Source organism: Aricia agestis, chromosome 16 (genome assembly GCF_905147365.1).
Source record: "Aricia agestis chromosome 16, ilAriAges1.1, whole genome shotgun sequence".
Classification (NCBI taxonomy): Eukaryota; Metazoa; Arthropoda; class Insecta; order Lepidoptera; family Lycaenidae; genus Aricia; species Aricia agestis.
The window spans coordinates 8,717,170-8,735,426 of NC_056421.1; the positions used below are offsets into that span (position 1 = coordinate 8,717,170).

Sequence of the window (18,257 nt, forward strand, 5' to 3'; positions counted from 1 at the left end):
GTTTTCTGTGAGAACGTGGTATTTCTCCGGTCGAGCCGGCCCATTCGTGCCGAAGCATGGCTCTCCCACGTATAAGAATAAAAATATATAAGAAGTGAGTAGTAACTAGTAAGTATAAGACTGAGAAATTATTTTATAGTGCGGGCAATTAAACAGGTAGGTAGTTATTACACACAATAATAATATTATGAATTACAGATTTAGATATTGATTTAGAATTGATTGAGGTGATAGACACGTTTATTTACTTTACATATCTTTGTAGCAACTGTTCAATGTATTATTTGTATAACTGTTATCTCTTTTCTTTACATAGGGCTGTAAATTGCCATCACCTGAATTGCCGTCGCCGGTCAGGCACGACAAAATTCCCGGATTTTTGGCCGAAATATGGTTATTTCCCCGGACACCTCTTAAACAGAATTTACGATTATCTACGTCTTACCAATTTTTGTTTTTTCAACAAGATTTGGAAAAATCTGATTAACTCAAATCCGTGCAAGAAAAGTGTATGCTTAGCTAGTTTTTATCTTCCGTTATTGCTTCATGACTAAAGTTAAATTTCCCTCAACAAAAGTATCCGGATTTTACCCAGACACTTTTCAAAAACCTGACCGGACGCTCCCCGGACGCCCTTCAAACTAGGACCAATCCGGGGAAATCCGGATGGATGGCAGCCCTATCTTTACAGTCTACAGAATGCGTATAAGTGGGTTAACCACTTGTTCAATTTCATCTAACAAGTAATAGGTAAGTTTAGATGTTAGATACACAAAAAAGAAACTTATTTACCCGTTCATTATCACTGTGTAAATTGTAATTCTATGAGAGGTAATGAGGATTTTATCTAAAAGTTAATAAAACTCAGTGACAAACCTAAAATTATGGACAACTCAAAAAAGACAAGAGTTGTGGTAGTTGGATGGTTTGTCTGATGGTTAAGACTTTGGGTTTGTCACAAGTTTTATTTTCTACTAGAATATGATGCCCATTTGATCGCACGGGAACCGTGCTTTTAAGCGCATCACAGACGGTGAACATACTATAATATTTTATCTTAAGATGCCCAAATATAAAATATTATAGTATCTTAAACTATCACACACGGCTAAGATACGATATTATTAAAAATCTGTTCATTTCCTTACGAGTCTGCGTTGGTGCCACACGTATTCCTTGTTAGAGTTCTATATACAGGGTGATGGACTATGAGTGATACTGCCTTACTTCATGATTTGTTAGACAGCTCCTCAGACGATGATTCTGATATACAGGTTGTAAGAAAAATAAGTGATAATACTTTAGGGTGTGTATGTGTTCCTTGTAGAGATTTCACTGTGAAAGTAGCAGCGCTGAAAGACCAAAATTTTTTTTCACTTTTGTATGGGGAAACTCGTGACGCTCGGGCCCTTGCCCATACAAAAGTGAAAAAAAATGTTCATCTTTCAGAGCTGCTACTTTCACAGTGAACTCTCTACAAGAAACACGTACACACCCTAAAGTATTATCACTTATTTTTGTTACACACTGTAGAATGTGAAATGCAGATTGCAGTAGTACATTCCAAAAGGAGAAACATTTGGATAGAGCTTCACATAAAAAAGAGAAAAACCTGCGGCGAATTTAACCTTTATCAAGATCTGTCAACGAAGAAGTTTCAGGAGTATTTTAGAAATTCAAGAGAAACATTCATTTCGATTCATGAGCTTTATAAGCTAGCCATAAATTATAACTCAATTTTATTTAAAACAAGCTTTTGCCCGCGGCGTCCCTCGCGTTAAGAAGTATTATTATATACAAACTTTCATCCCCTATTTTAACCCCTTAGGGTTGGAATTTATCAAAATCCTTTCTTAGCGGATGCCTTCGTCATAACATCTACCTGCATGCCAAATTTCAGCCCGATCCGTTCAGTGGTTTGGGCTGTGCGTTGATAGATATTATCAATCAGTCAGTCAGTCACCTTTGAGTTTTATATTTAAGTATAGATTATCCGAAATGTTCCTATTTCCCTCAAAATGTTACTTTTCGAATGAGATTATGTAACTTTCGAACATACAGCACTGGCAACACTGCATCCACTAGTGCGTCCTATCATCAATCACCGATGAGCCCGCTGCCCGACACAAAAACACCCTGTATTTATAAAGATGAATATATTTCGCATCTTAAGATAACATATTAAGATACGAAATATATATTTCGTATCTTAATATGTTATCTTAAGATGCGAAATATATATTTCCATATCGCTCGGTATCTTAAGATACGAAATATAAAATATAAATTAACTTCGTCGTGTGTGATGGTTCATAGGATTTCTATGGTGAGCGATATTCTAAAATATGCTCTAAGATAATATATATTTTATATTATCTTCGCCGTCTGTGATGCGCTTTACGGGATAAAAAGTTGCCTATGTCCTTTTCCGGGACTCGAGGTCCATACCAAAATTGTGAAAATTCGGTTCCACTTTTTGGGTATGAAGAGGTAACAGACAGACAAATTTTCGCATTTATTATATTAGTATTAGTATGGATTGAAACTGTATTTTTAATGTGTCGGATATATTATTATATTGTGTTTAATATGTTTCAGAATTACCGAGAACCATTTTAATCTAAGTAGGTCTACCGCAAATAAAATAGGTGACCAATATAGCTGTGAAATGTGTCACTTTGGAAGGTAGGTAATGAAAACTGAATTAATTCAAAAGAGATAAATTTGAATATTCGCCACGGTAATCACATATAAACAATCCTGCAAATAAAACTGGCCCTATTTCGAAATTTTGTCAATTCTTAAGTTATTTGTCTACGAGACTAGACAAAATAGTTCATTGCATATCACATTTCACTGAATCCACAATATATTATGAAGTTTCTAAGCATTAAGCGTAGATTATAATAATTGGACTCTGCCCTTTGACGAAATGTAGAGTACGCGCCAAAACAAAACTCGACGCAAACTCGTGCGGCGGCAACACAGCGCAGACGCCTCGCTCCAAACGTTCCAATTTCAAAATGTCCAGTTTGAAAATATTCCGCGGGAGCCTCGCGCGTAACTTTTTAAACAATAATTTCAAACATGAATGCAAAAGTGCGAACCAAAGAGTTCCGAAATCCCAACATTTTCGACGCTGCTACGCGACTCAACCAGTTTCAGTGTTGGAACCGAATGTGTTGAGTTCCCCCTGGGGTGAAATTACTATTGGCCAGGAAAATTTACATGACCACATTTTTCAAGATGTCCAGATGTGGCCAGATGCACCATGTGTGGTAAGTTTCTATTTTATTTTAATAAAAAAATACCTTACCTTGGTTTAGTGCAGTCGCTCCATAGGTACCTTTTCTATTTTCCTTAATTTATATCCGGTATATTTTCCTTTGTTTATTTTGTATCCTCATAGCTCAAACAAGGATTTGTGGCCCTAAACAGAGTACAGACATTTGGGTTTAATTTTTTTTAGTACTTACTAACAAAAATGCTGAAACCAAAGAAACAGCCAGAATTAATGTAGAGTTTTGGTAGAGTCCCATCCTTGATTTCATTTAGATGCGGTAGTTATATATTCCTTTATAGTAAAAATAAACGGCTGTTAAATGCATATTCATGAAACGATAGCTCACCAATTATCATCATCGCGTTCTGCACTATATTACCTCTGCGTAGACCTTAATTTGAACTTCATAAGGTCCCTAATAGAAACTCAAAGGTAACCTGAATGGGCTGTAGACTAGTATAGGGAACTAGGGAGCATGGTACAAAGTTCAATGTAAAGTCGCGGATGCACTCTGATACCGATATAAATAGAGAAGAAGGTGAAGGCTACGTGGGAATTGGCACGAATGTCGATTTTTTTCTCAAAAGTACCACAATGCAATGTTTATAAACAGTTTTATGTAATTTTATATTCGAAAATAGGTATTATTTATCAATAATACGACAAAATTGCGTACAATCTGCGCAAGCGCGCAAAGGTGAACGATTTTCCAGGACAAAACGACAAGCGCAAAACAGATTTTCGCCCAAGCTATAACCATTAACTATTTGTAATTTGGATAAAACTTATAGCTTGGGCTGTACTAATATTATGTATTCTGTGCTTGGGCGAAAATTACTTGTGCGCTTGCGCAGACTATACGCGCTGCGGCCTGCAAGTATTATAATATTAGCTACTAGGTCAAATCTAGAAATCATACCGAATAATACCAAAATCTAGATTCTATGTCAATTATTATCATTCATACTAAAAGAGTTGAAAGTAGAGGTTTTTCCGAAAGAAGTAATCGATCAAGCGGTTCAACCACAATATCTTCGTATTTACATGGAGTAAATGTATAATTCGTCTATGGTATTTAAGTATAATATAATGTTAGCGGGTATGGAAGCATGGATACGGTCTTATTTTCAGGGTTCAGTACTCAAAGGGTAAAAACGGGACCCTATTACTAAGACTTCGTTGTTTGTCTGTCCGTCTGTCTGACTCCAGGCTGTATCTCAAAAACCGCTGTATATACATAAGCTGTGAAAATTTCAGAAGTCTAGCTGACTTTTGCACAGATTGTGTATTTCTGTTGCCGCTATAACAACAAATACTTACTAAAAACAAAAAAATAAAAATAAATAACAAGTAAGGCATAGTAAAAGGAGGGAAAGTAAGTTATCTTCAACAAGATAACTTACTTCCCCTCCTTTTAGCCCGCCCCCCTTAGGCTCTCATACAACAAATGTGATTTTTTTGGCCTTTTTTGCTCGATTTCAATAATGATAACAAGTAAACACTTGATCATTAAATCCTTGATTGTATGTGTACTTTAATAATAATATTAAAATAAAATAAAAAATGAGGGGGCTGCCATTAAAAAAAACAATTTTGGCCTATTTTTGCTCTATAACGGTACTGAACCCTCCGTGTGCGAGTGCGACTCGCACTTGGCCGATTATTTGTGTTTATTTGCTTGTTTGTTAAAGATAAGGGAGACTTAAAATACAAACAAAATAGATTAGATATTCTAATTTCCAAGGTACAAAGGTCCATCGATATTTTTTATTAAAAAACAAGAACTCGTATACTAAATTGAAGTCATAGGCTAAAGTTATAAAGGTTAAAGGCATAGACTAAGGAAAATAGTATCAGTTATTTTTTTCGTAAATATTTTTAAGTAAGTATAGGAAAAAAGTAAATCGCGTAGCTTGATGGCAAAATTACTATAAATAGCAATAACCGTCCATATTATGTTTTTTAGATTAATCCTTAGGCACTACAAATCACAAACGTTATTTCACCCCGGTTTTCTCTGAGCCCATAGCTCTACCACGTTTAAAATTTAAAAGCTTCAATATAATATTATATAATACTCAAATGTTGAAAAATGTTTATCACCTAATTAATATTGTTTTTATAGTACTTACCTAATCATAAGGTACGTAGGTATCTAGTTTATTCCAATATTTATCTATAATTATTTATTTGTTTACTAATTAACAGATAAACGGAAGTAATAATTATATCAGTTAATCTTTTGACCCTCGACTTTAATTATTGTGTTGCATATAATAATCCCTATTATATCGCATCCTAATCTTACCCGCCCCGGATTAAAAAAAAGGCCCAATAGGCCGCGACCTAGGGGCGGCAATGTCCTAGGGGGGCGGCAGCGTCCATAGGGGTCCTACAGATTTCATACATGGGGCGGCGGAAATAAAGGGGCCTAATAAAAAATAAAAATTTGGTGCTGATTCTTAATTAACATTTTCCACAAACGAACACTATGCGGAACTGTTTTTTTTCCTTCTATTATCAATTTATCACCTATCTGAGCAAGATAGTAACAACGACCGATCTTTTCTGTACTAAATACACAAATATTTCTGTGATGTGTGAAAATGTGGATTTCCGCGCCAAAATTCGTTTAGCGCGGGAACCATACATTTTACCCTATGTCCTTTCCCGGTATCTCCATGTTTCAGCAAAATCGGGTCCGTTGACCGTTTGGGTCTGAATAAGTAACAGACAGACAGACACACTTTCGCATTTATATTAGTGAGCTACGCTCTATCGTGTAGAATGTGACATTTTGAGTCGTACGAGTGTATTACAAAACTTCTAACTAGTTGGCCCAGAATTTTTAAGCTTAGTGACTGGCTCTCTACTGGCTCTACAATGCAATCAGAGTCCAAAGTTCACTTCAAAGGCATAAGGTTCGATTAGATGACGTAGAAAAGTAGGAATTTAATTGGATTGCGTACCACTCTACCACAATACTCTACAATGACATGAAGTTATTCACCGCAAACAACTTTAAGAATGCTCGGCAAAAAACCAAAATGTATCATCACTTTAGAAGCAACTACAGATATTATGTTTATATTACCTATAATTATTATAGTTTAGTGCAGGGGTTCCGAAACTTATTTTGTCTACTGCCCACTTTGAGAAAAATTATGTTTTAGCCATTGTTTCAATTTGAAATGCATCCGGATGAAAAAAATCACCCCCAAGCCTCTACATAACGCCCTCATTTTTTTTCTGGGTCTCACACCTTTTAGACCATCAGCGCCCACAAGGGGGCGTTATCGCCCACTTTGGGAAAGGCTGGTTTAGTGTAATGAACTTCGTGTATGTAGAGGTGTGAATATTCCCACAGAACAAATATTCCCTAAACATCGATGAAGTAATTAGTAATTATTATTATTATCTAATAATAATAATTACTAATTACTCGTTTAGATGTTTTGTTAATGAGTTCGGTTCCTTTCCCCGTACTACGCAATGTTGGAGGCACTGGAGGATACAAGTTTTGCCCACATTTGGACTATTTGTGTCGAGGCCTTCCCACCACTACATCGCCTGCAATCACGCCATCTCACGCTATGATCAACGGTGATAACTGATAACCAACCACAAAAACCCTATAATATGACCTTAGAAGTTAGATTATACCTACCTACCCTAGGAGAGTCTTACGGCCCGCAATGAAATTAAGCAGAAGAAAGGTAACTAGGAGCAATAGTGACAGAGATAATAAAAAGTATTTTCACTGAGTTTTTTTTTGGAGTTTACTAGAGAGTATTTTCAAGACAGTATTTGTACAGCCTAAACTTGAAACTTGAAAAAAAAAGTTGAGTATAGCTGCTCTACAAACTACCGAGAGATGAAAACCAACGCCTACAAAATGTACTTGTACTTTGTAGTAGTTTGCTATCACAAGATTTTCGATAACGTTATCATAATAATCATAATCATTTGACATTTATTGACCATCGGTATTTACCCTTTGGAATTTGGTCATTCTGATTAATGAATGTCTTGAAATGTTTGTATTAGGTCCGTGCTTAAAATACTATAAAATTGAGATAGGAGTCTAATATCGATAAAATCCACTTTACGTTCTGATAACAGCAGGATATACGAGGTATATCCTGCTGTTATCAGAACGGATACCTACAATGTACTTTAGTCATCGTTACAATGATTTGGTGATAATGCAAATAAAGGTTAGTTCACACTAAAGAAGATGTGAAGTGCGTAGCGCGAGATAGCGATTTTTAATAGTAACATGAAATTGGTTAAGTAGGTTTAATGCTAGTGAGATTTGAGTTGAATTTCGGCGTAAATAAAGGCGTAAATTGGGGTGCTTCGGAGGTATATGTATGTATAATTATGTGTCTGTAAACAAAAAATAAAATAAGTATTTGCCTGCTTTCGCTCAACGCAGCGATTTTACTGGATCTTAAAGGAAATTCTTCTCAACGCTTAACATAAGAAGAAGATGCATTAGTAAACACTATACAGCAACAAACGACACACTCGATTAAAGTCTAATGATCGTTAGATTGGTATTGTTTTTGCGAATGCACGTAATTATATAAAATTTTATCATGATTAATGAGAGCTTAGATAATATACCATGGTTCCGAGCTAGCTATTATTAGCTGGTACCGACTTCAAAATAATGAAGATATTGTGTACAGAATAGTTGAGGTTTAGGAGAATTATGCCTAAGGCACTTCAAAGGGTAAAAATTATTATTTAATACTTTTTTGTTCATTATAAATTATTGTTTTTACCCTGGAAGGCGGTTTAAATTTTTTGTTAAAAATAATAATTTCACTCTTTTTAGTCATTTATAAGGTTTCCTGTACAGACTAATGTGTTATGCATAGTGACTTTGGATCCAGGATACACTTTCATGATGTGAGAACTCATTGTCTGAGATCACTACCACTTCAGCATTGCTTAAGCAACGCCAAGCATATACCACTGTATAATATGCTTGGCGTTAACCAAGCAATGATAAAATTAATGTTCATACGCCTGTCTTTAAAGGCTCTAAAGTTCTGTTCAGTGACTATCTTTCTATCATTACACTAATGAAAACTCATCAGCTCAACATAATATAATATTATGCTCAAACATAAGTATAATCGTCCATATAAATTTTAAGGAGATTAGCATACCTCAAAGATCTCATGATCAAATTGCTAACTTGGTAACCTAAACACCAAGGTCGAATCCTTTACATTGAAATACCATTATATTTTTTTTAATCTTTCGACAAATGCGGGTTTCGATCTTAAAGACGATTAAAAGTACCAATAATAGGGTTATAATTAGATAATCCATGGTCTGGTGACTGGTGTTAGTGATGATGATGATGAATGTAACTTGCATAGTAGCATATGTTTTCAGTTCTTAAACCAACTCCGAAAGCCGCAATTAACTTGTATTTATAAGGAATCCGGTTAAAGGTTCTCTTAGCACCTTCGGAACCATGGTATATTATCTAATTGCAAAATCTTGCTTTTTGGTAGCATATGCTTAGGATACTTCTCATATAATCAAAATCACTATAATATTTTGAGGAGTTAACTCGATTACTCATGGATGTATGGTGGAATAGTGGTGATAATGATGATGATTAATTAAATTTGCATTTTTTATTTTTTTATTTATTCGTTTATTTTCATAAATCATACAAGACGTTTGTATGATTTATGAAAAACTCTCCATAAACCACGAAGGTTTGTCCGGAGTGTATTACAATAATAATAAGAATTAAGTACATTGTCATTACAATAATTATTATATACTCATTAAAGAAATTAATATTTTTTATCAAACTTAACAAAACAACATACTAAACTTATTAATTATACTTACTTAAATATTCAACAAAAAATTGGTAGAATTGCAATTACTTACTTATTAACAAGAAAATAAATCTTGATGTCAGTCCTATTCATTTAGGAATTTGTTTAAATATAATGTTTTTAGCTTGTATTTAATATTTATTTCTGTGATTTTGCTTACAATTATTGGGTCCAGAGTGTTAATTAGGCGCGGTACTATATATTCGGTTGTTCTCTCTCCATAAACATTATTTGCCCTTGATATGTTCAGTTGGTTTTTAGTTTTTTGTCTTGTCTGAAAATTGTGTGTAATGTTATGTTTCTGGAGGTCGTCATCAAAGAGGTCGTCGTCATCATAGTAGTATATGCTTTCAGTTCTTAAGACAACACTGAAATCCCCAAATATGTATCTATAAGGAGTAAGGAGAGGAGACACAATACACATCACACTCTTAAAACCAGGGCCAGGTTATATTTTATATGAGTATACCTAGGCCAATTTAATTTTTCCGCCTCTAAGTACAAACTCTCCACCCCTAGGACGCCATAGGACGCTGCCGCCCATAGGCCATGGCCTATACTGCCTATACATAAATCCAGCGCTGCATAAAATGTAAGTGTGGTTATAATTTTTCAGACATGCGGCACCTCCGGCCGCTCGTACGAGTACGGCATGATGATGCTGATGGTAGACCGCTGCGCCCAGGCACTGATCGGCCACGTGGGGCTGGACCCCGGGGACAGGGTGGGGCTCATCCTGCCCAACATCCCGGAGTTCGTGGTCGTCTGCCATGGGGCGCTGAAGGCGGGCCTGGTGGTTACCTTCGCGAACCCGCTGTATACTGCTGGTAAGATCTGTTGTTAGAAGCATTGATATAAGTATTATAGTGGTAGAGACTATCCTATGTCTAATGTCTATGTTCTTTCCTGTGGAGTGTGGTCCATAATAAATTTCATCTAAATCGGTTTAGGGGTAAGTCGTGACAATAAGGTAATCACAGAGAGACGGACGGACATACAGACATTCTCGTTAAAACGATTAGTTAGTATGGAGTTTTTATTAAAAGTTTGTTTTGAAGGATTTCGAACTAAACCGCCACTGTGACCTGTTATAGGTTAGTGACCTGTTATAGGTTAGTTCAGTAAGTTGTAATAAGTGGCGGTACAAGAGCAAAGAAGGGGAAGGAGCCCCAATCTAAAGTCGTACCTGTAAAATAGTACTAATCGGAAAATAGGAAAAACAAACACGAATGAACTTCCCTGTGAGGATCGGAAGCTAGTTATTATCGAGAGTTATTGCTGCTGCTGTTGCGACATACTTAATTGCGTTTATCCTTGCAATTATGTGATTACCTAAATAACGTACCTAATTGTAAATTATGACTTGTATAAGATATTGTAGACGCATGGGCGCCGGCAGGGGGGTGGCAGAGGGTACACTTGCAATCTCGGGATCAACAGGAATTATTGAAATAAAAAGCATATTTTGTAACCCTACTATTACCATGCCGTACAAGGATAGTTAGTAATGTTTCGGCACTAAATGTAGGTATTCTGTTGACGTCAATAGACAGTCACTGTTGTTCGTAAAAAGTAAAACGAAAAGAAAAGAAAGAAAACTAAAATCTGCACCCCTTGGAAATTATTTCTGCTGGCGCCCATGTGTAGACGAACAACAAACTTTGCAACTTTATGCTTAAAACGAGTATAGTCTTTATATTATTTCGCTATAAAGGTCCAAGCATCCACCGAATAAGTTATAGAAACTATTGTCCGATCAGCTAATTTTAGTATTTCTTAGTTTTTTTTTAATAATTTTTGATTCGTCAACATAAAGGCGACCATAATAACTCTAAACGGAGTGTCTTTCATTTTGATTCACTCTTTGCCCCGAACAAATTTAAATCTTCTAAAGCGTATTAAATTTTTTTCAGACGAACTCCGAAGACAATTCACAGACTGCGGTGTGAAGTTGATAGCGACGATAGAAATGTTCATGCCGGTCGCAAAAGAGGTTGCCAAGTCGTTGAAGGATTACAAGGGCACCATATTCATTGGAGGAGAGGATGATAAAACACAAGGTAACATGCTTAAATAAGTTTTACATACAGACAGATTTAGCTTGTCCCTCGGGCATCCCTGAGATCATATTAAAGGGTTTTCGTGGTTCGTTTGGTTACCACTGTTGATCCTGGGCCCGTACCACGAAACGGTCTTGAGACTCAAACAATCGGACGAGAAGAAGAATGCCACGTCCTGCTCTAACAACGTCATTTCACGTTTGTTATAGTAGGACGCAACATTCTCGTACTCGTTTGAGTCTCAAAACCGTTTCGTGGTACGGCCCCAGGCTACACAGTAGTTGCAGTGATGGGAATGTGTGGTAGGCCTATTTCCTGTTTAAAAAAACTACAATAAGTTTGGGAATAATGGGACGGTAGAGAGAGAGGTACCTACAACCGGCATGGTGATTTGGTATCATGCGACAGGATGCAATGCAACTGCTGCAATCGAAGCTGAGTTAACCATTGGCTCTTTGATACCGATGCTATGATGAAACAAGACTATATACATATTGAGGATATAAAACATTGCAAGCTGCAAGGCCATTTTAAAGTTAGTCTTGGATAAGATTTTATTTATACTTATAAATAAAATCTTATCCAAGACTAACACATCTGTACAAAAATTAAAGATTAAAGTCTTTAAAATGGCCTTGCAGCTTGCAATGTTTTATATCCTCAATATGTATATAGTCTTGTTTAGCTCTATGTCAAGTAGGTACATAAGTATGTACCTACTTGACATAGAGCTAAAGTCTCATATCGTGCTACTTTAGGACTATCACTTGAAAATGTCACAAATTTTAATCTCTAATGCGCTTTCGAGACTTATTTTAGCAGATTATCTGAAATTACTCTGAAATGCTAATTTAAGCTAAGAGTTAGCTTAAATTAGCATTTCAGAGTGCAATAATAAGCCAACATACATCAATCAAAACTATTCTGTGGCTTTTGACGGACTTCTTGCATTATAAGCTGCTATTCCTAAGACTATTTTGCTAGTTCGGAGTCCTTATTCAATACTGCATGACGCCCACATCCGCATATTTTTTCGGGACAAAAAGTATCCTATGTCCTTTCCCAGGACTCAAAGTATCACCATACCAAATTTCAGCAAATTTCGGTTCAACGGTTTGGGCGTGAAGAGGTAAAAGACAGACAGACTGACACACTTTGGCTTTTCTAATCATTTACGGTAGTATGTGGATAGGTTAGGTTACCACTATGCTATATGCAAGGTAAGGTCAAATACTTAACAAATTACTTTTCCAGGTGTATACGGGCTACGTTCGCTTCTATTGGCGGATCACAAGGCAGATCTGACTAAAGTGAGCGGCGACGATCTCGCCATCATTCCCTACTCCAGCGGAACCACGGGTCTACCCAAAGGTGTCATGCTGACCCACAAGAACCTGGTCTGCAATATCAAGCAGGTGCAAGCGCCGAAGGTTATGAAGTATGAGGGAGAAAAAGGTGATTAAAATTAAAGTTTTAACCGGCGCACAATTTTAAGATCGCTCCGAAAAAAAATTGGGGAAGGCGCAGACTGTCTGTCCCCACTCTCCAGGTAGTATCTCAAGAACCGTAATAGCTAGAGATTTATTTTCACAGATTATGGTATTTCTGTGGCCGCTACAACAACAAATAAAATTTTATAGGTATTTAAGGGGTTCGTTTGATGTAAGTATGGGAGACCAAAACAACAACTTGAAATGTTCATAAAATACTCAGTTTTATTTATACTTTAGTATTTATTTAAAATAAATAATTCAGGGGGCTCCCATACAAAAAACACTATTTTTGCTTTATAACGGCACGGTACCCCTCGACCTTCGTGCGCAAGTCCAACTGGCACATTAGCTTTTTTTTTTAATTAACCAAGTATATATACAATATACATTATACATATAAGAGATTAGTAGAAACGAGACATCTAACTTAACGCTTTTCACCTTTGCAGGCAAAGGCGATGTGGTACTGACAGTTCCCCCGTTTTTCCACATCTACGGGTTCAACGGTATCCTCAACTATAACCTCATACTGGGCTACCATGTCGTTTCCATTCCAAAGTAAGTTTTTAATTATCTACTAGATTAAGGGCCTGTTTCACCACTTCTTGATAAGGCTATCCACCACTTAACTTGACAGATGAAGTATGGAGAATCTGTCAAAAAAGTTGTGAATAGCCTATTCGGCACTTTATCAGAAAGTGGTGAAACAGGCCTTAAGTCATCTCCAGCTGATGACTTTCTATTAGTAAAGAAAAATACTCATGTACTTAAAGATCTTGTATTTATAAATAAGTATTTTTTTTTCTAATTTTTTCCATGATTTTTTTCATGTTATATTTTTAGTTTCTACATTGTCTGATAAAATATAATGAATAAACTAACGAAGAGAAAAATGTTGCAATAAAAACTTTACAATGTTAATCACTAAGGAAACAATTGTTATTTACAGCCGTTATTAATCCAAAGAAATATGGGAGTACCTACTGTAATAAAAAATAAAAAAAACTGAGTTTACCTATTAATTATCTTAACTGAAAAAACATCTTTGTTACAAATAACAATAGTTACAGTAGGTATTAATTAAAAATAATTAAAGTTAAGCAGTATTACTAGTTAGTAGTTTGACGCTTAGATAAGGTTTATAAATTATACCAGGTAGTCCCTGCAGACTGCAGTCCCTTATCATTTTGTCAATCAGAATCTTATTCTTGTGATTAGTTAGATTTACTCACAGGCCACAGACATAGATCTATGTCTGTGGATTTACCTAATAATTATCAAAATGTGTTCGTTGAAACCGGCCACCGTCACCGAAACCGGTTTGGGAGTTTGAAAAAAATCTTTCCTGTTCGTTAATAAAAAATCAATCTTTACAGGTTCACGCCAGAAGAATACATAAAGGCCCTTGTAGAATACAAGCCGAGTACGTTATTCGTGGTACCATCACTCCTGGCCTTCTTAGCAACACATCCGATGGTGAAGAAGGAACATCTACAGTCTGTTGAAACTATCATGGTGGGAGGCGCGCCCACCACAGACGCCATGTTTGAGAGGTTCCTATTGAAGGTTGAGAAGACGAAAAACCAGATACAGCTGTTGCAAGGTAATTTTTTAACCTTCTTTGTTTTATGAAGGGAATGTTACTATCAGAACTTTTTGTATGTCAACGTAAAATTTGAATAAAATAAAATAAAATATCTTTTTATTCAAAATGGGTATCATGATAGGTACACTTTTTGAAAGTCGAACGAAGAAACTACGTTGCCTACTACCGCTTCGGGAACTACCCCGCCGAGAAGAACCGGCGTAAGAAACTCGCACGGGGCCATCTTTTACTAAAAAAATGGAAAATTACAATGTTGTGGCTTACAGCTATGTAACAAAAATAAAAGAAAAGTAACCTGCATGGAGCCACCCTATTCCCAAGGTGTGCTGTCCTCTATGAAATCATTGACTTTATAATACGCTTTAGCACACAAACGTTCTTTAACTGCTTTTTTAAATTTGTAGATTTTGAACATTTTCTGGGATTTTATTGTATAGGCATTGGCCTTTAAAGGATTTGCTTACTTTGGCTAGTCTGAACATTGGTATTGCTAACTTGTTCTTATTCCTAGTATTTACATTATGATTATCACTTTTCTTTTTGAAAATATTTATGTTCTTTCTAACACACTAGAATATGCCAAGTCTTGAGATTTGGAAAAAACGTAATCCTAACTTAGCGTTATGAATGTGAATGATGGCTGTAACTTCCAAAATTGAGAATTACAAATATTTATTATAGTATATAGTATTTACAAATAAAGTGCGGTCATAGAGCACGTAGAAAATTGTATATTGACCCATCAATACGTCACTAACGACCGACGCGATGATTACACAGCAAATTTATTACTGTTCAAAAAACGCATGCGTCCTGCAAAATGTAACATTGCGCTAGTAACTAATATTTTATGTTTTTGCTTTTCAGGTTACGGCATGACAGAGAGTTCTCCCGTGACTCTCATGACACCGTTCATATACCCCCACAGCAAGGTGGGGTCAGTTGGTCAGTTGGTGATGTCGACGCAGGGCCGCATCATGTCGCTGTCCACCGGCCAGGCGCTGCCACCGCACCAGTCTGGTGAACTGCTGCTGCGTGGCCCACAGGTATGTGACGTGGAAAGACTGGAGTTGGGAAGATCACACGGCAATATAGATAATAAATAAAAGTGGCCCTAAAACGTAACCGTGTGGTACACCATGTTTTTCGAGATGTTGGCGCGTTTGTGCGGCAACATCTCGATTAGACGAGTTGATGCTGTACCGCCCACAGTTATGCCTCGGAGAAAAGTGGAAAAAGAAAAAAAAAGGAATTGTAAAAATAGATGTGGTCACTGGTCCCATAGCGCTAAATACACCAAATACGGTGTTCACGTCGAGGTTTATATGGATACTTTCTATACTACTCGCAATATTAACTGCAGACCAAATTATAATATTATTAGAATGTGTTGTAGTTTTATAAACAGCCAGCACTAATAACACATTATTCATACCTCAACATTCTCGAACGCTGCTGACTAATCTTATTTTTTCCAGTTGATGAAAGGCTACTGGAACAATGAGAAAGCCACAAAGGAAACAATCGATAGTGAAGGCTGGCTGCACACTGGCGACGTTGCGTACTACGACGAAGATCATTACTTCTACGTCGTCGATAGGACGAAGGAGCTCATCAAAGTTAAGGGCAACCAGGTAAGACATAGCTGTGGCTTTACTGCCTTTAACCTTTGCCACTATACCAACTGCTTTACCATGTGGCGGTACCCACAATTTGCCTAACATTCCTGCATCACGCTATTGAAGTTTTCTGAGCGCGTCAGTATAATATATAAGACAGCTGAAATGTATCACGTGGGCTCCGGCCTGAGCGAGCATAACACCTCGCTCGGTCGGAAGATCTTCCTTTGCGGCCTCCACGCTTATACCACAACCATAAAAACCATGCGATAGTTGACGGATAAATAAATAATGATTGTAAAATGTGATGGACGAGTTAGGACTTCTTTTATAATGGCGAGTTGTAGGTTCGGTTGGAGAAAACATTTTAATTGTAGCTTGAAACTCACTTGAGTCTGGGTAAACGTTATTCGTGGACTAGACGACGCCTGCAACACCGTTGCGCCATAATTCGTTTATCGCGCGGGAACCGTACATTTTTCCTGGATAAAAGTATCCTATGTCTTTTCCCTGTACTCAAAGTTCTATGCACCAAAATCGGTTCAGCAGTTTCGGCGTGAAGAGGTAACAGACAGATTGACAGACTAACACTTTCGCATTTATAATATTAGTATAGATTGATTATTAAGTATATAGATATTTACGCCGATAAAAAAAACGAACTGTTATATAATCAATCTATAATATTATATATTTATACTTGTTATAGATTGATTTAAAAGTTATCCCTATCGTTTTTTAATTGGCGTAAACGTTTTTAGGATCAAAGATTGATCAAGAACTATGCTCTATTGAAAATAAATCGCCTTGAGTGAATTTGGTGTACTACTAAAAAATCTCTCGTAACAAATATTTAAAAAAATATCCTTTACAAAAGAAAATCATAAAAATAATGAAACGTCAATAACTTACATAAGATTTGTTTCCAGGTGTCGCCAACAGAGATTGAGGGTATTATCATGGAGTTACCAGAAGTAGCGGACGCAGCAGTAGTAGGCATACCAGATCCCTTGGCCGGGGAAATTCCAAGGGCCTTCGTGGTGCTCAAACCCAACCAGAAGTTGACTGAACGACAAATATACGACGTCGTCGCTCAGAAACTAACCAAATACAAACGTCTCGAGGGTGGAGTGGTATTTCTAGAAATTATACCCAGAAATGCAGCCGGCAAAATCCTCAGGAACGAATTGAAAGTTTTAGGCAAAAAAGGTCTATGATAAATTATTGATATTATAATTTGTAAATAGTATTTTGTGATTGTAGAAATAAGAGTGCTATTTTGTTGACTTGTCAACTTAAGTTGGAGGTAAGATGAGGAGTCAGTACCTGCACAAAGGTTTAAAAATATGTAATAATATTTTATAGTCAATGTGAACAATAATTAAATTTGCAATAATGTAATATTTATGTAGTGTAAATAGATAGGTGTACAGTAATATAGAGTACTTACTTGTTGCGATTGGCAGAAAAGTTATACAATTATATATACATTTGTTGATTTGTTATAATTTTTGTACTTATTATAATTTTATTTTACTAAAATAAACACATAAAATTATTTTTGTTTATTTATGCCTTTCCCTGACTATTGGAGATCAAAGTATTTTACAGGTTATTTGTTATTAATAGTGTTAATAAGTACTTATTGTAATAAAAGTAACAAAATCAGTGTATATCTTTAATTTCGGAATATATAAAGTAATTATAAATTGTTAATATGTTTTTAGAGACTTGAGACTTAGTCAAATTAGATAATTGTCCATATTCTTAAATTAAAATACCAAAATATTTAACTATCCTAATTACAAAAAGAAATATTTTATGTCAGAGGCTTTCAGATACTTTGAGGTTGCATTATTAAAACTCATTCTGTTTCTTTTAACAATGGAATGCATAGCTGGGCATTAACTCGTTAATGCCTTAATCATTAATTAACGAAGTTAACATTTTAATTAACGGATCAACTTTTAAGTTAACTTTTAAAAATATTAACGGACTCGTTAACTTCCGTTAATATGCAGAAGTCCGTTAATCGTAAATCCAATGCCTACTATTTACCGCACGGTACCGCGGCGCGGCGCGAAAACAGGTTCAGACAGTTAGTATGAAATGACAACGGCAGCAGCGAAACAATACTAGATACATTTTCAGGCGCATGCGAGTGAGAAGAGATTAGTTCCGTTTTATCATTTCATTACTCAGCATTGGTGCTTATAGAGAGAGTGATTTGTTTATTATTATTAAAAATCATTTGCATGTTGATAAAAAAGAGATAGAAGTATTTTGTTTTGTCCCTAACCTGTTAACTTCCAAAACCTTAAAC

General features: G+C 36.0%; 1 protein-coding gene across 1 annotated transcript; it reads left to right on the plus strand.

The window, feature by feature from the left end:
* Nucleotides 1–1,042: 1,042 nt before the first annotated feature.
* LOC121735087 (probable 4-coumarate--CoA ligase 1) lies at nucleotides 1,043–17,425 on the plus strand. The gene is made up of 11 exons (XM_042125772.1): nucleotides 1,043–1,274; nucleotides 2,599–2,685; nucleotides 2,939–3,278; nucleotides 9,773–9,983; nucleotides 11,070–11,216; nucleotides 12,471–12,671; nucleotides 13,159–13,267; nucleotides 14,086–14,312; nucleotides 15,183–15,361; nucleotides 15,794–15,949; nucleotides 16,864–17,425. The coding sequence occupies exons 1-11, from the start codon at nucleotides 1,258–1,260 to the stop codon at nucleotides 17,149–17,151; spliced, it is 1,962 nt and encodes a 653-aa protein (XP_041981706.1). The 5' UTR covers nucleotides 1,043–1,257; the 3' UTR covers nucleotides 17,152–17,425.
* Nucleotides 17,426–18,257: the final 832 nt, after the last annotated feature.

What these genes read in the sequence shown, in the direction of transcription:
- LOC121735087 (XM_042125772.1), top strand. An exon ending in GAAATGTGTCACTTTGGAAG is followed by an intron (nt 2,686 to 2,938) that starts GTAGGTAATGAA and finishes GACGAAATGTAG; the next exon opens with AGTACGCGCCAAAACAAAAC. An exon ending in CCAGATACAGCTGTTGCAAG is followed by an intron (nt 14,313 to 15,182) that starts GTAATTTTTTAA and finishes TTTGCTTTTCAG; the next exon opens with GTTACGGCATGACAGAGAGT.